The sequence below is a fragment of the Saimiri boliviensis genome, chromosome 1 (genome assembly GCF_048565385.1).
Source record: "Saimiri boliviensis isolate mSaiBol1 chromosome 1, mSaiBol1.pri, whole genome shotgun sequence".
In the NCBI taxonomy this organism is placed as follows: Eukaryota; Metazoa; Chordata; class Mammalia; order Primates; family Cebidae; genus Saimiri; species Saimiri boliviensis.
Genome location: NC_133449.1, coordinates 151,015,924 through 151,038,337, shown reverse-complemented (window position 1 = coordinate 151,038,337; position 22,414 = coordinate 151,015,924). Strand labels below are relative to the sequence as shown.

At 56.7% G+C, this 22,414-nt stretch overlaps 2 protein-coding genes and 1 pseudogene across 3 annotated transcripts; 1 reads left to right on the top strand and 2 right to left on the bottom strand.

The window, feature by feature from the left end:
* Window positions 1–183: 183 nt before the first annotated feature.
* CYP2W1 (cytochrome P450 family 2 subfamily W member 1) lies at window positions 184–9,005 on the bottom strand. 2 transcript variants are annotated; one of them, XM_003943752.4, is made up of 10 exons: window positions 8,907–9,005; window positions 8,135–8,557; window positions 6,400–6,562; window positions 5,894–6,043; window positions 5,667–5,824; window positions 4,308–4,481; window positions 3,834–3,972; window positions 3,548–3,732; window positions 2,937–3,078; window positions 184–2,720 (listed from the first exon to the last, which is right to left on the bottom strand). In XM_003943752.4, exons 2-10 carry the CDS (start codon window positions 8,546–8,548, stop codon window positions 2,533–2,535), a joined length of 1,713 nt encoding a protein of 570 aa, XP_003943801.2. In that variant the 5' UTR covers window positions 8,549–8,557; window positions 8,907–9,005; the 3' UTR covers window positions 184–2,532. The 2 variants fall into 2 exon arrangements, with proteins under 2 accessions (XP_003943801.2, XP_074262779.1); XM_074406678.1 differs by having other exon boundaries at window positions 4,308–4,442.
* Window positions 8,868–12,071, bottom strand: LOC120365331 (single-stranded DNA-binding protein, mitochondrial pseudogene; annotated as a pseudogene).
* A 3,365-nt stretch (window positions 12,072–15,436) lies between these two features.
* On the top strand, window positions 15,437–22,212 carry COX19 (cytochrome c oxidase assembly factor COX19). The gene is made up of 3 exons (XM_010331624.3): window positions 15,437–15,562; window positions 18,253–18,364; window positions 21,665–22,212. Exons 1-3 carry the CDS (start codon window positions 15,481–15,483, stop codon window positions 21,741–21,743), a joined length of 273 nt encoding a protein of 90 aa, XP_010329926.1. The 5' UTR covers window positions 15,437–15,480; the 3' UTR covers window positions 21,744–22,212.
* Window positions 22,213–22,414: the final 202 nt, after the last annotated feature.

Sequence of the window (22,414 nt, the reverse complement as noted above, 5' to 3'; positions counted from 1 at the left end):
CCCCAGCGTTCTCCAGCAAGCCCCCAGGATGTGCCTGTGGCCCCAGCCTGTGTGCAGCTGTGAGAAACGGGAGCACCCAGGTCTGGCTGGTCGAGAAAAGGTGGTACCTCCCGGGTTCGGGCCTCACTCAGCCTCCCCTTCCCTCCCACCCACCCCATACCCCTGCCCACGCCCCTGGGCAGGAGTTGAATGAGATCTGACACCTGCTTACTCTGTTTTCACTAAGTTAGGCCTTTTTACCCTTGAGGACGAGGCATTTGAACTTGGGGGACCCTGGCTGTACCCCATGGAAGGAGCCCTGTGATCCTACTGGGTTGTTTCTACCTGGGTGAGATGGAGTAAGAGGTCATGTGAGTCAGGGGAGCGGGTCGGGTTGGGTTGAAGTTACGTTTATTGTCTTAATGCTTTGCGTGAAGCTCAGCCGTCACTCGTCACCCTGCACCTGTGTCCCTCATGTCAGCTGGGCCTCCATAAAGTGGGGTGGGAAGGAGTCAGTGTTCCCTCCCCATGTGGGCCTTGGGCTCCCCTGGGCCCCCACCCTCAAGGATGCAAGGTGGGGGGCACGAGCATCCCCTGCGGAAGTCGGGGGAGGGCTGAGCCTGACTCCTCCACCATTGGCCCTGACTCCTCCACCATTGACTCCTCCATTGGCCCCGGCAACAGCTGGGTCGGCCTTCCACAGCCCCTGCCCTGGAATGGTTCTGCAACCTCCTGAGGCTCCGGAGGGGCTCATCAGGATGGGGTCACAATGAACAGGGACCCACCGGAAGAGTGAAGCCAGCACACGGTCCCTGCTCTTCCCCAGAAAAACAGGAGCAGACAGAAGCAGCTGAGGCCCCACTCCCTCCGTCCCCTTCTTGTGTTTCTCCCATGGCTTAGGGACCCTGTGGCCCCACCCAGGAGCACGAGTCCTGCCTCTGTTCGTGTCCCGGCCACCTCCCCCGACCTGGCCTCGGGGCGCCACTCCACATGGTGCAGGTGGGAACCCGCTCAGCTCATCCTCTTTTCTTCGTGAGGGGCCGCCTGCAGCTTGCGTGTGCCGGGCACAGCGCTGGGATCCAGGCCGGAGTTGTCTCAGATGCCGGGCGTCTCATCACACTGCTGATCAGTGGTGTGACCACCAGCACACGTGACACTGTGCAGGTCGGCGTTCTCATTTGTGCCTCTCCAGTGCCGCTCGTCTTCATTGGGCTGAGGCGTCCCCTCCTTCAGGAAGCTCCACGCTCCCCCTGCCAGCCCCTCCGTCCTGATGGCGAGCTTTGCAACAGGAACCTTGATGCCCGCGTGGCCGGGCCCAGGGCTCCCCACAGGCCGGGCATCCAGAGGCCGGCCCAGAGCCGCCTGCCAGCCAGACGGTGACCACACCCCTCCCCTGGGCACAGCCTGCTGGGGCATCCCGGGGCCCACAGCCTGAACAGAGGCCTGTTCACTGGGCTTCCAGACATAAGACAGGGCCTCATTCAGTCTGAATTTCGGATACATGAGATCCCACAGAGGCTGGGGTTGGCGAAGCCCCCGAGCAGGGGTGGATCTTGCCTTCGGGGTGGGGGCCGTCCCACGACCGGCCCGGCTGCCACTAAAGGGACTCTGTGGCTTCCCCAGGGCCAGGGTGTGGAGGTGCCAGGTGGGTCCCCTGAGCTTGGGTGCTGAAGGACCTGCCTGGGACATTTCTGTCCGCCATGTCCCTCCTGTGGCCCCTGCCTGGGAGCCTCCTGAGGTCAGGGGCTGCCCCTGCGGCCCTCCCTCCACAGTGACCTCCATCCTTCCTGGGATGCTGCTGGTCCCAGCCAGACCCTTGATGGACCGTGCTCCGTCGGCGATGCCTCAGCACCCTACGCCTTCCCAGCAAAGCCTTCTGGTTCCAGGGTCACCATCACTCACTTCATGGAGGGGAAAACTGAGCCCAGGGTGGATAGGTCTGCTCAGGTCCCCAGGAAATGAGCAAACCCAGGAGCCTCCAGCTCCCAGTGCCCATCTCTGAAGGAGAATGTGGGCTTCACCTCCCTGCTCCCATCACGCTCCTGGAGGACCAAGGGTGGCCCCAGTGACTTGGCTCAGATCCCGGCACTGCAGGCCGACTCCCTCCAGGTGCAGGCGCCCAAGAGCAGGACCAGAGTGGGGTCTGCAGGAGCCCCAGGACCTGGTGGGTGCAGGGCTCACATGCTGAGGACACACATCTGTGCCTGTTTCCAGGCTGATGAGGCCACCGCTGTCTCCCTGCAGCCCCAGCTGCAGGTGCTGGGGAGGAGCTGAGGAGCCCTGGGGGGAGCTGGGTAGGTGAGGGCACAGCTTCGGGGGTAGGAGAGCAGGCAGAGCCCCAGAGGCGCTCCTGGGGGCTGGCAGGGACTGAGCCACAGTAGACCAGAGGGGTGGGGGTTCCACAAGGTTGGGTAGAGGGAGGCCTGGGTGCAGCTGGAGGCTGCTGCTGCCCCTGTGGGGGTGGGGCTGGGAGTCTTCAGGGCACCCCCAGAGCAGTCTTAGCTGGGGGCTGGGAGGGGAGTGGGTGGGAGAACCTGGGGGCTGGGGGAACCCTTAGGGCCTGGACACCACACACAGGGCCTGGGCCTGCGGCCGCATGGTAAAAGCCCGGGCAGGCGTGGTGTCCAGGGAGGCCGGGCTGACTCCCGGCGGTGGCAGCAGGCGGTACCTCTGCAGGAGGCCAGCAAACAGCAGGAAGAGCTCGGTCCTGGCCAGGCGCTCCCCGACACAGACACGGCGGCCTGCAGAGGAAGTCAAGGCACAGAGTGGGCTAGCACCAGGCCTGCTCCTGGAGGGGAGGGGTGGGGACCTCCCCAGGGGAGTGGAGGAGCAGCCACTGGCTGCCTTCAAAACCTGAAAGCAGGAGGTGGGTGCCAGAGTCAGCGGGCGGAGCTGAGGACGTCCCACCCCTGGAGCCCGGGAGGTCCCGCCCTACCCCAGCCGTGAGGGCTGCAGACCTGCAGAGAACGGCAGGAAGGCCTCCTGCTTCACAAAGTGCCCGTCCGCATCCAGGAAGTGGCCCGGGTTAAACTGGTCCGGGGTCTGCCACTGTGTCTCATCCAGGAGCACTGAGGTCAGCAGGGGAATCACGGGTGTGCCCTGCGGGGGCAGCCGGGCAGAGTGGGAAAGAGGGGCCCCACGGAAAATGGGATGTGACCCAGATTGGGAAGTTTCATTCCAGGCTGCCACACCCACCACACCTGGTGTTAGCCCACCTCGCAGGTGGGGGACCCAAACCCAGGGAAGCCAAGTGACCCCAGGGCACACAGCCAGGGGCCCTGAGGATAGAGAGGATCCCCCCAGGACACACACACAGAGGGTACACGGAGGGGACCCCGCCCCAGGACATGCAGGGAGGTGCCAAGTCTGCTGGTCAGAGCCCCGAATCCCGGGCTGTGGGGTGAGGGCTTCCTCCCTCCTGCTCCTGGCTGGACACCCTTTCCTGCCTCCGGTCAGGGAGCCCTGGGCCATCAGGCACCCACTGGAGGCTCTGCCATCCCAGTGCGCCTGAACCCCTGCCGAGGCCTACCCCAAAGGAGGTGGAAGGGAGAGGGAGGCCTGGCCCCACCTTGGGAAGCAGGAAGCCACCCAGCTTCGTGTCAGCAGCAGTGCAGCGGGGCACGTGCGGGAGGAGCGTGATGAAGCGCTGGACCTCGTGGAGCACGGCGCTGGTGTAGGGCAGCTCCTGCTGGTCCTCCGGCCGGGGAGGCCGCCCAGGGCCCAGCACACGGTCCAGCTCCTCCTGCACCCGGCCTGGGGCAAGGGGTGGGCCGGATCAGTGGGAGCGCCATCCCTCAGCCCTGGGGGGTCCCCGGGGGCAGAAGGAGCTGTCCTGCCAGGCACCAGGGTCTCACCCTGCACATCCAGGTGCCGGCCCATCAGAAGTGCAGCCCACTGCAGCGTGGCGGAGGTCGTCTCCGTCCCAGCCATGACCATGTCCAGGATGCAGGCCACCGCATTGGGCTCAGCAAACAGGCCCTCGGGGTCATCCCCCTGCAGAGGCGTGGGGCAGGACTCAGGGGGAGGATCTGGGGTCTGTCACTCACCCCACAGACCCAGCCCAGCCCTGGGCTCAAGAAAGGGGCAGAGGGCAGGCCTGGCTGGAAGGACTGGGAGCTGGTGCCTGCTATGATCTGGGCTCAACCTTCCCCAAGGCAGGCACCATGGATATTTCACAGATGAGGAGACTGAGGCTCTGAGGGGCCCCCATCCAGTAGGTGGGGGAGCTTGGTGCAGGAGCAGGATGGACCCCTCCCCAGCCCTTCTTCCCTGGGTGGGCCCACAGGACTCCCACAAGACTTTGGGGAGGAAATCACCCCCCTGCGCACCTGTCCCTGCTGGATCAGGGCATCCACATAGCTGCGCACAGGGTCCCCCCGGCGCACATGGGGCCGCCGTGCCTCCAGGAGGGTCCTCAGAATGGCTTGGACCTCCTCTATCTTGCGTAGGACGGGCCGGTGCAGCTGGAGCAGGGCCCCAAGGCAGGGGTAGATGTTGAAGAACTGGGCAGGAGGCAGGGGGAATGGAGATACCCCGAGGCAGGGGGTAAGAGTCCTCAGCAGCTGTGCTCACACCCAGGGACTCTGGGCAGAGGTGCTGGAGGTAGAAACCCACAGAACAGGGACCCTTTGCACTCGAGGGAAGACCAGGGACTCCCAGGAAATTCTCCATCCGTGCCCTGGAAGGGGACAGCCAGGTGGGTTTGCCCTGGAAAGGGAGGGAGGCGGCTGCCACCGTGGAAATAACTCTGAACCTCCTGTGAGTCATGGAATGGGAGCCAGTGCAGAGCTCAGCGCTCAGAGTCGGCTGTGTCCGAGAGGTGAGCCTGGCACCATCCCGTGCTCCGTGCCTGCCTGTGGCCGCCCCACCGTGCCTCGTGCTGCTTGCCTTCCTGGGGCATCCATGATCACCAGCAGCGAGTTGCATGTGGCGCCTCTTGTCAAAGAGCTGGCGCAGGCAGGGAAGGCCAGGGAATGCTCTGCTGCCTGGGGCTGCCCCCCAGACCGCACCGAGCCATGCACCCTCCATCCTCCAGGCGGGCTCTGGGCCTGCCTGGCTCGACCAGCAGGCATGGTGGTCTCACCCTGGCAAGGATGGGTGGAAGCTGCGCTCCCCGCTCTCTGCCTTGTGAACCCACTGCTGCCCTCACTGCCATCACGGCCCTGCCACTGGGAAGCCAGGAGGACGTGACCCATGGCCTCTGGGTCCAGCCTTGATGTGCATGCAGGCTTCGGTTAATGCACACCAAGTATGGTGAAGACCAAAAAGAGGGAAACTTTGCATTTTGAAGAAAAGTGAGACACATGTGAGTTCTGAACATCGGAAGAATCAACTTTTGTGGTTCTGTGGCACTGGGAAGGACGTCGGCTGGAAGGTGCCTGGACCGTCAAGAGCCAGGGGCACATGGACCCCAGCAATCCTGGGTAAGCCATGCCTGCTTCCACCCCCACCCTTCAGCAGCTTCATCTGTTACTGATGAGGGCATGTGGGGAGATCGGGATCCCCCATTTCCTGGAGAGTACAAGGGCTGATCTGAGGCCACACGACCAGCCAATGTCAGATGGGCCCTGATTCAGGCCCTTGAGTCTGATTCCTTGAAAGGGATAGTGCTGAGATCCCTGTCCTGCCCCTGCACACCCAGCACCCCAGGTTCCACCCCACCCTGAGAACAGGAGGCAGCCCCTCACCTGCAGGCCAGGGGACCCCAAGAGGACCATGACTTCATCGATGAGACCCAGGAGGGACACGAACATGGGGTCCCGGTAGTCGAACCGGCAGCCAAAGAGGAGCGTGAAGATGATGTTGGAGGGAGCCCAGCCCAGCAGGGCCAGCGGGAAGGGCCGGCCTTCGGGAGGAGACAAGCCTCAGGTGCGTCGAGGCCCTGGGCGGGGGCGTCCCCGGCCCCCCAGCTCACCTTCGTAGCCATCCAGCTGCTCTGAGAGGCATTTCAGCTCCTGCAGAATCTTGTCGGCCATCAGCTCCCGGCCCACGCCCAGGCTGTGCAGAGCACGCACAGTGAAGTGGCGGGCAGCCCTCCAGTGTGCCCCAGACGAGAAGAAGATGCCTGTGGGCAGATTCGGCACCCATGTCTTCACCCCAGCCAGCCCCGCCACGTGACCGGGCAGGAAGTGAGCAGCGGGACTGGCTGCGGCCTCACCACCATCCCCACTCCTGTCCCCCCGGGTTGGCCCCCGGCCCCTCCTGACTTGGCATGAAAACATCCTTGCTTGCTGGTCCTGACCACCTGACCGGCCATGTGGACACCTGGCCCTCTCCAGCACCAGCTCGGAGGCCTGGCTCCTGCCTGCTCTTCCCCAGCCCCCTTGGAGAGCCTCTCCCCCTCTGGAGCCCCACCCCTCCTGGGATCCAGTGCCCCCACACCCAGCAGGTCCCTGTAGTGCCAGCTGGCCGCACACCTACCTCCACCTTGCTGGATGAGCTGGAAGATGGCGATGGGAGGCCGGTCGGCCAGCTCCTGCCCCGGGCCCATCAGCGCCACCTTGACTGCCTCAAACCCCGTCAGTACCACCGTCTTCTGGCGCCCCAGGTGCACGGTGAACACCGGCCCGTAGCGTGCCGAGAGCTGGCAGGGATGGCAGGGGTCACCCAGGCAGCCCTCATCCACAAGGCCCCCTTTGGAGCCCCTTGGGCTGGGCCTGTACTGGGTAGGGGTGGGGACAGAGGGGGAAACGGGGGCAGGTGGAGGGGGCGCTCAGATGCCATAAAGCGGGCTGTGCAGGGGGGAGGGCAGCATCCAGCCTGGAACCCCCAGAGCCCCCTTGCCATCCGGTGCGTGGCATGGCTGCGGTGGTCTTCTCTTTTTAGCCAAAATTCCTGGAGGGTTCCTTTGAGCCCTGAGTCCAGGCAGCAGGCTGGGGAGCTGTCTGCTGGAGTGGCGCGTTCTAAAAGGCCAGAGTCTGCACAGAGTGAGGGCCTGAGCACGCGGCCCCCAGCACCCCTGACTCCTCCTTGGCTGCAGCCCGGCCGGGAGCATCCAGCTTGCAGTCGGGGGCAGCCAGAGACCGGGCCGGGCGTGACTGTGAGTCCTGTCCCACTGATCCTGCCCGCCTGAGGGAGGACGGGATGACAGTGCCGGTCAGAGTGCCCCGTGCCAGGCCCAGAAGGGCATGCGGGAGGCCGGGGTGCCCATCCGTGCCCTCTGTCCTAAGCATCCCTGCCCAAGGAGGCACCAGCCATCCTCTTCCCATTTCACAGATGAGGAAATGGGGGCTGAGAAGTGGGAGGTGTTTGCTGTTGAACGCCTGAGGGTAGAGGGGGCTCCACCCTGGGCCTGTGGCTGCCTGCTCAGCCCCCAGCACAGCCAGGTGGGTGGTGGCCTCTGGGGCCCCAGTACTAGGTGAGGCCTAGGCCACCTGGTGGATCATAGGCAGCTCCAGTGAGGCTCCGCCTCCACCCACCAGGTCCCCTGGGGCCCCTGAAGGCCCGGCCTGTGCTGGGTGGTAGTAGGGTAAGGCAAGGAAGGTCTGGGGGAGGTCACCTGGCAGGAGCCCCGGGGGGGCAGGGCTGGGGAGGGATGGCCAGTCCCTGTTGAGGACCTCAGAGGCTGAGCACAGGGGACTGCTTTGAGGGGTGCTAGCAGGGTGTCTGTCAGTCAGGCAGCAGGGCCGGCCACCTCTATGGGGCAGGGCAGGGCAGAGGCAGCCAGCTCCTGGCTGTAGGGAAGGGTAGCCTGCCCTCAACATGGGGGCCAAGGCCGGTCCCACCTCCAGCCCAGGAAGGAAGGGGCCACACTTGGGAGGCTCCCACCTGCCCGGGCCATCTCTTTGTGCAGTCCACGTCCTGTCTGAGACCATTTCCAGAGCCCCTGCCCTCCTTCCCTCTGCTGTCCCTCAGCCTGGTCTCCTGCAGGTTCTCAGCAGTCACCGCCTCCTCCAGGGAGCCCTCCAGACTCCTGCTCCTGATCCCAGACCCTGGGCAGCACCTCCAGGGCTGCTTCCTAGGGTGTCTGCTTCCCTGTGGGATAGGGCGGCTTTCCTTTCCCAAAGGCAGGGTGGGCACTCAGGCCTCCTGCATCCCCCGCTGGGCCTGGCACCACGTGGGCGTGGACAGTGGAAACAGGGCTTTGCTGCCCCAGAGGAGGGGTGAGAACACAGGTCCGCCCAGGTGGTGAGAGCTGCCGGGTTCTCTGACCTACCTCCATCAGGGACCGGTCCTGTTGCGACAGACGCAGCAAATGCAGGTTCCCAATGAGCGGCAGCGGGCGAGGCCCCGGGGGCCACCGTGGGGCTGGGGAGGGGTCTCGGGCCCAGGCTTGGAGCAGCCCCCAGAGCCCCAGGAGGCCCAGCAGCAGCAAGATCAGCAGGGCCATGAGGACGTGGCTGGTGAGGCCCTGCTCCCCTCCAGGGCCTCGTCCCCGCCGCGCCCTTATAGGCCTCCCCTGGAGGGCGTGCCCACACCTCACCCACCCTCCCTGTGGAGCGAGCACTTCGCAGGGCAGCCCCCAGCTGGCGGCTTCAAGCTGCAGGCCTCCATGGAATGTGGGGCTGAGGCCCTGCTGGGGCCAGGAAGGGGCGGCAGGACTGGGGGCCCTCTGGGGTCTGCCATTCATGTCCTCCGTCTGGGAAGAAGGATACAGCATGTTGACTGTTCTGTCCCTGGTTCTGGTGGGCCCACCAGTCCAGGCCCCTCAGCCCTGGCCACCCCTCAGAACTGGGATCCCCAGGGTGTTGGGGGCCAGGTCCCAGCTTGAAGGGGAGCCCCACCCTTTCTCAGGCTCTGAGCAGGGCCCCTGTGGAGCTCGGGGTGTGCAGGCCTCTCCCAAAGCCTATCCATGTGCACCCAGCTCCTCCCTGATCAGCTCCCCACGGGGCAAGGGACAGGAGGGAGACCTCGGGGCAGCCCACGCGGGGCCTGAAGTCCCACAGCCTTCACAGGCTGTCAGCTGCATTCCCCGAGGGTGCTCTCACCCCAGCCGCAGCCTGCTCCCAGTGGCTGTTTGAGGGTTGCTGCCGGGCAGGGGATGCAGCAGTCTGAGCTGGGACAGGACAGTGGAAGGGCTGCCGCGTGGCAGGTGGTGGGGTTGTCAATCCCCGCCCATCTGTCCTAAATCCCGGGGAGGGGCGGGAAGTCCGCTGGCTGGCGACCAGCAGAGCTTACTTCCTTAATTCGGGGAATGCAGTGCTGTGATCATGGCCCACTGCAGCCTCTACCTTGCGGGCTCAAGCCGTCCTCCCACCTCAGCCTCCCAAATAGCTGGGACTACAGGCAGACACCACCAAACCCAGCTAATTTTATTTATTTATTTATTTTTGTAGAGATGGGGTCTCACTATGTTGCTCAGGCTGGTCTCAAACTCCTGGGTTCAAGCAATCCTCCTGCCTTGACCTCCTGAAGTGTTGGGATTACAGGTGTGAGCCACTGCACCTGGCCTAATTTTTTAAGTTTCTTGTAGAGACAGAGTCTAGAGGCTGGCCTTGAACTCCTCCTGGGCCCAAGTAATCCTCCTGTTATAGCCTCCCAAAGCACTGGGATTACTGGCATGAGCCACCACCGGGTTAGCCTGTTTTTCTCTCTCTCTTTTTTTTTTTTTTTTTTTGTGTGTGTGTGTGAGACAGAGTCTCGCTTTTGTCCTCCAGGCTGGAGTACAGTGGCGTGATCTTGGCTCACTGCAACCTCTACCTCCTGGGTTCAAGTGATTCTCCTGCTTCATCCTCCCAGGTAGCTGGGATTACAGGTGCCGGCCACCATGCCTGGCTAATATTTGTATTTTTAGTAGAGACGGGGTTTCACCTTGTTGGCCAGGCTGGTCTCGAGTTCCTGACCTCTAGTGATCCACCTGCCTGGGCCTCCCACAGTGCTGGGATGCCAGGTGTGAGCCCGGGAGCCTGGCCCTCTTTTTAAAGTAACTCTTTCCTGAGGAATAGACAGGCGTGGCCTAGGTTCCCATGGCTCTTGCTTGAATCACCACATGTTTTAAAAAGATAAGGTCAACGATCCTAGCTCTTGCCTCCTCCTGTACATAAGCTAATGCCTGACAGGACCAGAGGCTGTAATCTATGACCGGATGGACTCTCGCAGGAAAACTTCGACGATCAGATTTGGCTCTAAGGTATTCTCTGAGCACCTGCAAAGCCCCCGCCACCTGTTTGTAAGCTGTGGCCCAAAACAATGCTTTGGAGCATTGGAACAGAAATTCTCTGGAAGACTCTCCTGGGTTGCAGTGCTCAATGGGAATCCTAATAAAACTAAGTTTAATTCTTTGAAAGCGTAACTTTTTTTTTTTTTTTTTTTTTGAGATAGAGTCTCGCTGTTTAGCCCAGGCTGGAGTGTAGTGGTGTGATCTCGGCTCACTCCAACCTCCACCTCCTGGGTCCAAGCGATTCTCCTGCCTCAGCTTTCCAAGAAGCTGGGATTACAGGCCTGTGCCACCACGCCCAGCTAATTTTTTTTTTTTTTTTTGTACTTTTAATAGAAACGGGGTTTCACCATGTTGGCCAGGCTGGTCTTGAACTCCTGACCTCAAGTGATCCACCCACCTTGGCCTTTCAAAGTGCTGGGATTACAGGCGTGAACCACCATGTCCGGTCATGTAATTTTTCTTGAGTGGACTCCTTGAATCTGGGTGGGCACTTGTGACCATGGTGGAGGCTGGATCACACCCAGTGATGCAGCTTTCTCCGGTTTCCCAGGGCACCATGCTAGGGACCCAGCCACCATGCTGTGGGGAAGCCCGTTAGATTGTAGAGGGGCCTATGCAGAGGGGAACCCAGGCCCACGGAACAATGGCCAGGCTCCCACCTGACCCTGAGGCCCCCTGCCAGCCACAGGCACCACCACGAGCGGATCCTCCAGTCCGAAGTGGAGCAAACCAAGTCGAGGCCTCGTGGAGCGTCTCCAACAAGACCTGCCGGAGTGCGAGTTCACAGGTAATGACTGCTGCTCAGTGCGGGGTGCTTTGTTAACGCAGGCATGTACGCTTCAGCGAGGGATGGGGCCCCTGTGAGTCAGATGAGGATGATACTACCTGCTTAACTGTGCTCATTCATTCACAAACTAGAACAGAGCACTCCCCACATCCCAGGCACTGCTCGAGGCTCTGGGGATCCCGGGTGGAGAATGCTGAGCAATGCCTTGATGGCCGCGTCTCCAGCAAGCTCTGTTCCTTCCTCCGAGCTTTTCCTTTTTCTTTTTCTTTTTCTTTTTTTCTCTTTTTTTTTTTTTTTTTTTTTTTTTTTTTTTTTTTTTTTTGTAGACAGGGTCTCACTTTTTTGCCCAGGCTTCAGTGCAGTGGCACGATCTTGGCTTACTGCACCCTCAACCTCCAGGGCTCGGATGATCCTCCCCCCTCAGCCTCCCAGGTAGCTGAGACTACAGGTGTGTGCCACTACACCCAGCTAATTTTTGTGTTTTTTATAGAGACAGGGTTTTGTTGAAACATGGGAGCTTTGAATGAAGAGACCTTCCAAACAGGCTTTGTATGAGCAACATGGCTGTTTATTCAACTGGGTGCAGGTGGGCTGAGGCCGAAAAGGGCATTAGCAAAGGGCAGTGGGATAGGAGTGGGTTTTATAGGTGTGGGTAGTTTTTTAATGTAAAAGAGTATTTTAATTCTCATCCTTGGGAACTGTCAGGATTATACATGATTTGGAAACGAGACTGTACCAAATGATGGCCAAGGAAGAGTCATCCGTTCTACTCCCTTTTGTCTGGTCACTCAGAAATACATCATCAGCTATGACTGTTGTTGCTTGTCGCCTCACATTATTTTTATCCACGTATTCACCATAGTCTATTTTCCCTTCCACATAAATTCGTGACCCCTTTCGCACATACTGATATGCCACATCTCTGAGGCCTGGCCGGAATACTGATATTCTGTGCCACATTGTCTTTTGACTGACATCGCCCATTTGATAAGCTTCACTTTTCCCTGAACGCTACATCTCATTTGTTGCTAGAGAAAATATTGTGACTGGATTTTTTCCTTCTGTCTGTCTCAAGACAGGGTCCTGACCCACTCGCCCAAGTAACTGCACACGATTCAGGGATCTTTCAAGAACCAAACTGGCAGCTGTTTCGGACGCATGTCTTACAAACCGATGAAGTACCTGTAATACAGGTCTTCGAAACATGGCTTCTATTTTCTTTTCTTTTCTTTTTTTTTTTGGAGACAGAGTTTCGCTCTTGTTACCCAGGCTGGAGTGCAATGGCGCGATCTCGGCTCACTGCAACCTCCACCTCCCGGGTTCAGGCAATTCTCCTGCCTCAGCCTCCTGAGTAGCTGGGATTACAGGCACGAGCCACCATGCCCAGCTAATTTTTTGTATTTTTAGTAGAGACGGGGTTTCACCATGTTGACCAGGATGGTCTCGATCTCTCGACCTCGTGATCCACCCGCCTAGGCGGGGATTACAGGCTTGAGCCACCGTGCCCGGCCTATTTTCTTTTTTTACAGTCTAATCTTTAGGCTGTTCCTGACACTCTAACCCGACCAGCCAGGTTTGGGTAGTTTTTTAGGGGGCGGGGGTGTTGCAGAGTAAGTTCAGTTACAGTGATGAGGTTGGGTAAGAGGTGTTCACATTATCATAAGAACAGTTAAGATGGCAGGGTTGGGTGAGGGGCTTGTCAGGGGAAGCTCTGCCAGGGACAATGACGAGTGCAGGAAGAGGGTGGGAGACTTTAGCAGAGGCAAGCAGGACTTCAGACTTTCAGGATCCAGGCTTTCCTATGGAGAACTGACAAACTCCTGTGCTCAAGTGATCCACCCGCCTCGGCTTCCCAGAGTGCTGGGATTACAGGCGTGAGCCACCACCCCGGCCCCTTCCCCACCTTGTTACCCAGGAACTGCCCATAAAAATTCCTTCCTCTTCTCTCCCAGCTAAAGATCTTATAAAGCAATAATCATTTGCCAGGTGACAATCAATTAAAAGCTGGCTGTCACCTCCAGAGGCCACAGGTCCCTTGGGGCTCCTAGACAGAGAGGCTTAGGGCAGCCCCAAGGGAGGGGCTGTCCTTCCACTGCTAGGCGGCTGCTCCAGTCCAGTGAGTGAGTGCCCTTTGCTGGGTAATAAAAGCTCCCATTGTTTACATCCCTGGAAGCATATTAATGAGTAACCCTGTAGTAAGTGGGCCCCTGGTTCTAGCCCTGTAAAATAGTTGTTTATATGACAGGAACAAGGTGCAATTTTCCCTTTGTAGTTTTAAGTGGGCCCAGAGCCCCAGGCTTGTCAAGGCCCTGACATTGGGTTCCTGCAGCCCCAGGGCCTCTCTTTTGTTTTTGTTTTTGTTTTTTTTGTTTGTTTGTTTGTTTTAAAGACGGGGTCTCACCATGTTGGTCAGGCTGGTCTTGAACTCCCGACCTCAGGTGATCCGCCCGCCCTGGCCTCCAAACTGCCCGGATTACAGGCGTGAACCACCATGCCCGGCCCCCAGGCCCTCTCTTGGGGCCTCAGCAGTGAGGTTCCCACTGCCCTGCAGTCCAGAAGCATTGAGGGCCACATGGAGCACGGTCCAACCTCTGAGAAGAATCTAACAGAGGCCTTGCAGAGAGGCAGGCTCATCAAGGCCCAGTGAGGGAGGGGGAGAGCTGAAGGCCTCAGTGGGAGGGGGTGCCTGGGCCAGGCTTGAAGAAGGGCAGGCCCCGCGGTGGGGGCTGTTTGACCGCCTTGACCAAGCCCTTGTCTGCAAGCAACCCCTGGGAAGTGGCAGGAATTGGCTCCTAAGCAACAGTGGTTTTGGGGCCGTACCGGGGTCCAGAGAGAGCCAGGCTGCGAACTCAGCATTGCTGGGGACCCTGAGAGTGCCTACTCTCAGGGCCTGGCACGAGGCAGCCATTGGGAAAAGGGTAGGATGAATGAGTGGGTGGAGGGGGAGGCTGAAGCTTCAGCAGCCCATGGGGCTCTGGAAGGGCCAGTGATCCACTTCCTCCAGGGCCAGGGCAGGTGGGTACAGGTGCAGGGCTGCGGGAGACTCCGCGGGCAGGAACTGGGGTCTCCACTGAGCCCTTTCCCACCAATGCTGTTGCCGAGGACAACATCGACAGGCAAATGCTGGGATCTGCCACTTACAATACACTTTCGTTCTGTCACAGGATGAGTAGTCACCCCTGCATTCATACGGTAGTCTCAGCCCCCGGGACCTTAGAATGCTTTGGAAATTGGTGCCGGATACCGTGGCTCACGCCTGTAATCCCAGCCTTTTGGGAGGCTGAGGCGGACAGATCACTTGAGGTCGGGAGTTGGAGACCAGCCTGGGCAACATGGTGAAACCCTGTCTCTACTGAAAATACAAAAATTAGCCCGATGTGGTGGTGCACACATGTAATCCCAGCTACTTGGGAGGTTGAGGCAAGAGAATCGCTTGAACCTGGGAGGTGGAGTTTGCAGTGAGCCGAGATCGCGCCACTGCACTGCAGCCTGGGTAACAAGAGCGAAACTCCGTCTCAAAGAAAACAAAACAAACAACAACAACAACAAAACAAAACAAAGAAATAGGGTTGCTGCTGATGTAATTGGTTAAGATGAAGTTATTGGGATGGGGCTTAACCCAACATGACTGCTATCCTTCTAAAGAGAAAATTTAGGTTAGGCATGGTGGCTCACACCTGTAATCCGGGCACTTGGGGAGGCTGAAGCGGGAGGATTGCCTGAGCCCAGGAGTTAAGGACCAGCCTGGGCAACAGAGAGAGACTCCATCTATACAAAAAAAAATACAAAAATTAGCCTGGTATGGTGATGCATGCCTATAGTCTCAGGTACTCAGGAGGCTGGGGCAGGAGGACCGCTGAGCCAAGGTCGAGGCTGCAGCAAGTCGTGATCATGCCACTGCACTCCAGCCTGGGCAACAGAGCGAGAGCCTGTCTCAAACAAATTTTTAAAAAATAGGAAATCTGGACAGGTGGAGGACACCATTAGAACGCAGGGGCTGAGACCAGGTGGCGCTTCTGCAAGCCAAGGAACATCAGAGGCTGGCGGCCCCCAGAAGCTAGGAGGCAGGCCTGGGACCGTCCCCAGGGCCCCCACTCTGCCCACCGCTTGGACTCCGGCCCCGGGACTGAGCACATTCCTGTTGTTGAAGCTGCTCGCCCGTGGCGCTTGGCTCCAGCAACCGCAGGCAGCGCGACCACACGCTCTCCTGGCCCTCTCGTGCTGCCTTCCTCCTCGGGTGGTCCCTGTGATGAGGCCTCTGTGCGATGGGGAAACCGAGGCCCTGGCAGACACTTGGGATGCAGAGACTCCCGGTACCGCTGTGTGTACTTGGGCAATTCGCTGAGCCTTTCTGGGCTTCAGTTTCTCACCCATTCCAAGAGCTGATGGCTGGGCTTCGGCCACCGACTGCCGGACGGGAAAGCCCATGCAGCGCCCACAGGGCCTCAGGAGCTGAGTCCAAGGGGGCGGGGGCGGGCCTGGGCCGCGGGGCGGGGACGGGGGCGGGGCGGGGCGCGGAGGGGCGCGGCGGGCGGGGCCTGCTCGACGCGCTCGGTGCTCCGCCGCCTGCCCTGCGTACGCTCACTAGGCGCTCGCAGATTCCGGCGTCGCCAACATGTCGACCGCTATGAACTTCGGGACCAAGAGCTTCCAGCCGCGGCCCCCGGAGAAGGGCAGCTTCCCGCTTGATCACTTCGGTGAGCGGCGGAAAGTCGGCGGGCAGGTGTCTGGGGCGCCGCCCAGCACAGAGCCCTATGGGGTGCCGGCATCTAGCACGGTGCAGGCGGGGAAACTGAGGCACGGCGGGTCTCCCGCCTCCCAAGTCCTGGGTCACTGCTGCGGCTGTGGACCCCGCAGGTGGGAGCTGGCAGGGCCGTGGCCTCCGTGACGAGGGTAGCAGCACCGACTTTTTGCGTCGGGCTTCCGAGTCCCCGGCTACCTTTGACTCACCTGGGCGGGCCGTTGGTGCCCTGGGTTTGCAAAGCAGGGTATTTGGCGGCCGCGAAGCCCCGCAGCTGCAACCGGGGCTTAGACGGTGCCTGGCGGTGTCTGCTGCAAAACTCAGAAGTGCTGCTGATTTCTTAGTGCTTCTGGCTGGATTCCGGTTTGGGTTTAGCCATTAAGTGAGCCTCCGTGGACATGAAGGCTTCGAAAAAGGATCCGTGGGCCGGGCGCCGTGGCTCTCGCCTGTAATCACAGCACTTCGGGAGGCCGAGGTGGGCGGATCACTTGAGGTCAGGAGTTCGAGACCAGCCTGCCCTACATGGTGAAACCCCGTCTCTACTAAAAATACAGAAATTAGGGAGCCGCGGTGGCTCAGGCCAATTGTCCTGGTGCTTGGAGAGGCGAGGCTACGCGTTCGAGGCCAGCCTGGGCAACATAAGAACCTCTCATTCCTTAAAGAAAATAAAAATAAAAAAATTAGTCGGAAAACTTAAGAACCTCTCATTCATTAAAAACAAAAACAAAAATTAGTCTGGCATGGTGTGGCTTGCCTGTAGTCCTAGCTTCTCCGGAGGCTGAGGCAGGAGAATTGCTTGAACCAGGAGGCTAGGTTGCAGTGAGCGGAGATCGTGCCACTGTACCCCAGCCTGGGCGACAGAGTCAGAAAACGTCTCAGAAAAGAAAAAGGATCTCTGGATTACCGTTTCTTTCCCAACATTTTGTTATGACATTTTCAAACAGCAAAAATGAAAGAATTTTTACCCTGAACTCTTCTATCACCTAGAGCACCTTAACCTTTTAGTGGGCTGATTATACCACGTTGTAATTTGTTTTTTCCAGTGCTGTTTTTAGCATGTTTTTGAAGGAAACAGGTTTGGTTTTTGTTGTTGTTTTTGAGATGGAGTCTCGCCCTGTTGCTAGGCTGAGGTGCATGCAGTGGCGTGATCTTGGCTCACTGCAACCTCCGCCTCTCAGATTCAAGGGATTCTCTTGCTTCAGCCTCCTGAGTAGCTGGGACTACAGGCCCTCACTGCCACACCCAGCTAATTTTTTGTATTTACGATAGGGTTTCACCATGTTGGCCAGGATAGTCTCGATCTCCTGACCTCATGATCTGCCTGCCTTGTCCTCCCAAAGTGCCAGGATTACAGGCATGAGCCATCGTGCCCAACGTTGTTTTTTTGGGGGGTGGATGGGGACAGGGTCTCACTCTTGCTCAGGCTGGAGTGCAGTGAGGCAATTATAGCTCAATGCAGCCTCAACCTCCTTCCTTTCTGGGCTCAGGGGAGTCTCCCACCTCAGCCTCTGGAGTAGCTGGGACTATAGGTGTAGAGCACCACACCTGGCTAATTTTTTTTTTTTTTTTTTTTTTTTTTTTTTTGAGAGATGAGGTTTTCCCATGTCGCCCAGGTTGGATTGATTATTTATTTATTTATTTATTTTTGAGTTGGATTCTTACTCTTGCCCAGGCTGGAGTGCAGTGGCATGATCTCAGCTCACTGCAAACTCCACCTCCTGGGTTCAAGTGATTCTCCTGACTCAGCCTCCCGAGTAGCTGAGATTACAGGCAGCAGCCACCATGCCTGGCTAATTTTTATACTTTTAGTAGAAATAGGGTTTCTCCAAATTGGTGAGGTTGGTCTTGAACTCCTGACCTCAGGTGATCCACCCACCTCAGCTTCCCAAAGTGCTAGGATTACAGGTGTGAGGCACCATGACTGACCTGGATTATTTGTTGAAGAGACAGGGTCTTGATCTTTTGCCCTGGCTGAAGTGCAGTTGTGTGACTGTAGCTCACTGCATCCTTGAACTCGTTTGCTCAAGCGATCCTCCTGCCTCAGCCTCCTGAGTAACTGGAACCACAGATGTGTGCCACATCTGGCTAACTTTTAATTTTATTTATTTATTTATTTGGAGAGATAGGGTTCTCACTGTGTTGCCCAGGCTGGTCTCAAACTCCTGGGGTCAAGCAATCCTCCCAGAGTGCTGGGATTACAGGCGTGAGCCACCGAGGCCGGCCTGAGAAAACAAGTTTTGAAAAGAAAAGCAGCACAGCTCTCAAGGCTGTTGTGTGATTGCATCATGTTTCACTTTGAAAAGAACATGCTGCTGGCCGGGCGTGGTGGCTCACACCCATAATCCCAGCACTTTGGGAGGTCAAGGTGGGTGGATCACCTGAGGTCAGGAGATCAGCCTGGACAACATGGTGAAACCCCATCTCTACTAAAAATACAAAAATTAGCCAGGCATGGTGTTGGGCACCTGTAATCCCAGCTACTTGGGAGGCTGAGGCAGGAGAATCGCTTGACCCCGGGAGGTGGAGGTTGCAGTGAGCCGAGATCGCGCCATTGGACTGCATGCAGCCTGGTGGATAAGAGCGAGGCTTAGTCTTTAAAAAAAAAAAAAAAAAGAAATGAACATCCTGTTTTCTTTCTCATTCTAGGTGAATGTAAAAGCTTTAAAGAGAAATTCATGAAGTGTCTTCATGACAATTATTTTGAAAATGCTTTGTGCAGAAATGAATCAAAAGAATATTTACAATGCAGAATGGAGAGGTAGGTACAGCTGAGAGTTCTGACTTCCACCTCCCACTACTCCAACTAAAACATTTTTTTTTGTTGTTTTCCTGCAAGGCCATGACGGCGTGTCTTTTTCAGGCCTGGGATTCAGCTTGTGTGTTTCAGGACTGTGGAATGTTTGCCTTTGAAATGGAGGCTTATCCGATGAAATTGTATGAAAAGCTGCTTCACAATCTTGGGAACCTCTTCTTGAGCAATAGCGTTATACAGGATTGCATTCTAGAGAGCATTTGCTTTCCAGATTTGGTTGCTACCGACCTGTCATTAAGGTTTCAAAATTGTGCTGACTGAGTCAAAAATGCTGACTGAGTCAAAAGACTGAAGTTTACACAGTTTCTATCTTTCGCATTCTCAGACCTTAAAAATATGCACTGGGTTGTTTTGCTCCACTTAGAGTTGATTGGAATGTGACAGGGGCGACAATAGACTATTTAAGAAATGATGAAAGATGAATGATTCTTCCTGTCCTAACCAGAACTCACCAAGCTCACTTTTAAACAAAACAAATGCGTTTGTAGCTGTGATCCCCACAGCTTTTACTTAAAATAAGAGCTATTCTCATCCCTTATGCAAAAAAGCATGTAGCGTATAATTATCTGATGGTGGTGGGAGCTTTTATTTCTGCATTTTGAGGCCGTGATTAGCTCACTAGGCATTTCAGTCCTCACACAGCTGTGTCTCTGCTGAAGACAGTTTGACGATGAACCCATCCACTTTGAACTGTCTTTTTATTTTCTCATGACACATTCAGACATTTCCCTCAAGGCAAAAATCCGTTGTGCCTTCCCGGCCACACAGGTGTGTTCAGGGTTATCTGTGTGGACATTTGGGGCCGGAAGGATGACACGCCTTCTCGGCAGTGTGGACGTCCTGTGAGGCCACGTTCTGCCTTCAGGGCTATTGGCTAGGCTCTTCCAGGGCTTCCATTTGCCCAGGGGCCACACTGAATCTGGCTCTCACCATCTCTAATTAAGTAGCACACTGGCTGGAGCCACATGTTTAAATTAGCCTTAAATTAATGCATCTTTAGAAAACTAGAACTGAGAATTTCTTCACAGCATCAGAGATGGTGCAAATTGGGCTCTGTTGATGTGAGGGTATGAGTGAGCCTTCTGCCTCATGCTCAGCTTCCCCAGGAGACCTGCTGAGGACAGTGGGGAGAAGGGGCCAGGCCACGGCCTCTGGTAGGTTCACGGCTGGACAGGTGATGTCTAGGCAGACGTGCGGGGTGTGTGTTTCTCATTTTGCTAATTTTTTGTTTTCCTTTTTAAAAATCCTTCTATAAGTCAGTTCTTTTGACTGTGGAATTTTGATTGGTGGTTTGTTCACAAAAATCATCAAATGTGCAGAGGTTGAGGATAGTCTGCGTCTGGTCACCGGCACCCACCTGGTCTTTAGCCATTTCTTTTCTTCCTTTTTTCCTTCTGTGCTGAAATCTCAGACATGACTCTCACTTCCATGTGCATCTGTTTTAGAAAATGGACCACAGTAGAATTTTTTTTAAGCTGTCTGTTGAGGACTTGGCCCTTGTTAGCCTGATATGAAAACGTAGGTGTGTGGCAATCTCAAGCCTCTGCAGTGATAGAGAAGTTTGCGTCCCGTCCTGGGGACTGTGACCCCGGCGGTCACAAAGACGCCATGGTGGAGCAACCTCAGCCCCTGTCAGCAGCACAGAGTGTGTGGGGCCTTGGGGGATGGTGGCGGGGTCTCCTGTCTGGGTTGTCGGGAGGATAGAGGAGGCCACCCCTGTAAAGCAGGCAGCAGGATCCGGGGGCACGTCACCGTGTGTGAATTCACATCATTGTTACTATTGTCCCGAAGAGTGTGGGCCACATGGAAAGTCGTGCTGAGTTGTGACTTTCACGCCTCTAAGATGGCTGCACTGTGATAAACAGCTGGGAATTATTTGGGTGGATGCGGTGGCTCACGTCTGTAGTCCCAGCACTCTGGGAGGCCAAGCAGGACAATCAGTTGAGCTCAGGACTTCAAGACCAGCCTGGGCAACATGGCAAGACCCTGTTTCTACAAAAAGTTTCTTAAAAAATTAGCTGGCCAGGCACAGTGGCTCACGCCTGTAATCCCAACACTTTGGGAGGCCCAGGCAGGCGGATCGCTTGAGGTCAGGAGTTCTAGACCAGCCTAACCAACATGGTGAGACCCTGTCTTTACTAAAAATACAAAAATTAGCCAGGTGTGGTGACAAGTGCCTGTAATCCCAGCTACTCAGGAGGCTGAGGCAGGAGAATCACTTGAACCCAGGAGGCGGAGGTTGCAGTGAGCTGAGATCATGCCACTGCACTCCAGCCTGGGCAACAGATCAAGACTCTGTCTCAATTTAAAAAAAAAAAAAAAGCCGGCCAGGCATGGTGGCCCACGCCTGTAATCCTAGCACTTTGGGAGGCCGAGGCAGGCGAATCCAATGAAGTCAGGAGTTTGAGACCAGCCTGACCAGTATGGTGAGACCCCATCTCTACTAAAAATATAAGAATACTAGCCAGGTATGGTGGTGCATCCATGTAGTCCCAGCTACTGAGGAGGCTGAGGCACAAGAATCACTTGGACCTGGGAGGTGGAGGCCGCAGTGAGCCAAGATTGCACCACTGCACTCCAGCCTGGGCAATAGAGTGAGATTGTCTCGGGGAAAAAAAGTTAGCTGGGCATGGTGGGATACACCTGCTGTGTCAGCTACTTAGCAGGCTGAGGCAGGAGGATCCCTTGAGCCCAGGAGTTCAAGGCTGCAGTGAACTTGAACTGCACATTGCACCCCTGTGTCCCACCCTGGGAGACAAAGTGAGACCCTGTCTCGAAAAAAAATTTAGATAATTGTTGACCTCAGTCTCCGTTCCGTCTGGGCAAATGGCAGCCTGAGGTCTTCTCTGCCAGGGTGCTGTGGAAGGTGACGGGCACAGGTTCCAGGGATTAGGGTGTGACCATCTTTAGAGTCATTATTCTCCCAACAAACGCAAATCTACGAGGTCACCATGAAGCTGTTGTCCAGACATGGGGAAGGGTTTGCTGGAGCCACGGGCGCAGCAGTCCCCTTGGGCATTCCTGGAGGCCACAGGCCTTAGGCCCTGGGATGGCCTGGGTGGTCACGTCCTCATGGCCCTGTTGACTCTGCCCAGTGCAGAGGGTGGCAGCCACTGGGGGCAAGGCTGAGGGTCTGCTCTCTGGGTTTCATTTTCCCAGGATGTAGATCGGGGTAGTAGGACCCGCGGGAGTGTCTCTCCTCCCCACTGCACCTCCCGTCCTGACGGCTTTCTCTTTTTCTTTTAGAAAATTGATGCTACAAGAACCATTGGAGAAACTGGGATTTGGAGACTTGATTGGTGGAAAATCAGAGGCAAAAAAATGAATTTTGATGAGAAGACTCCTGGGCCGTGTTCAGTGGTCTCTCGGGACGGAGGGTACCATCCTGCGTCTTAGTTGGCGAAGCCCTGTGTGTGGTGTCCTTCTGAAGCCCAAATAGAGGCTTCTGCCCTGTGGTGGCATCTCCTGGGTAGGGAAGTGGTGTCCTGTTTTCCCTGAGGAGGGTATTTCTGCGTTGAACCCCTGAGTGGGATGGAGTTTCCCAGCAAGGCTGGAAGGGAGGGGCACGATCTCTAGTCTTCGAGGACTGGGGCGCTCTTGTGCGGAGTGGTTTTATGTTACAGTCCTCTGATGCTTTCTGACTTCACACAGGTAAATGGACATCAATTTCAGTTCTTTCTAAACACAGATATCATCCGAAAATTACCATTCCCTAGCAGAATGTTTCCCTGTGTGTATTTGTTAGGCTAGTTCATTTTCTTTTCTTTTTTTTTTTTTTTTTTTTTTTATAAAAACACAGTAGAACACAAAATAGGAAGTGAGAAACTTCTGGCTTTGGATGGATTTGACTTCTTGCTTTTTTCTGTTTTTGCCTGAACACCAAGTAGCTCCATGATCAAAGGGTCATTTTCTGATTCACATCAGACCATATTTATAAAGCTAGGTATTTCACTTTAATAACTCCCATATTTTAACAGAAAAAGAGAATGTGAGTCC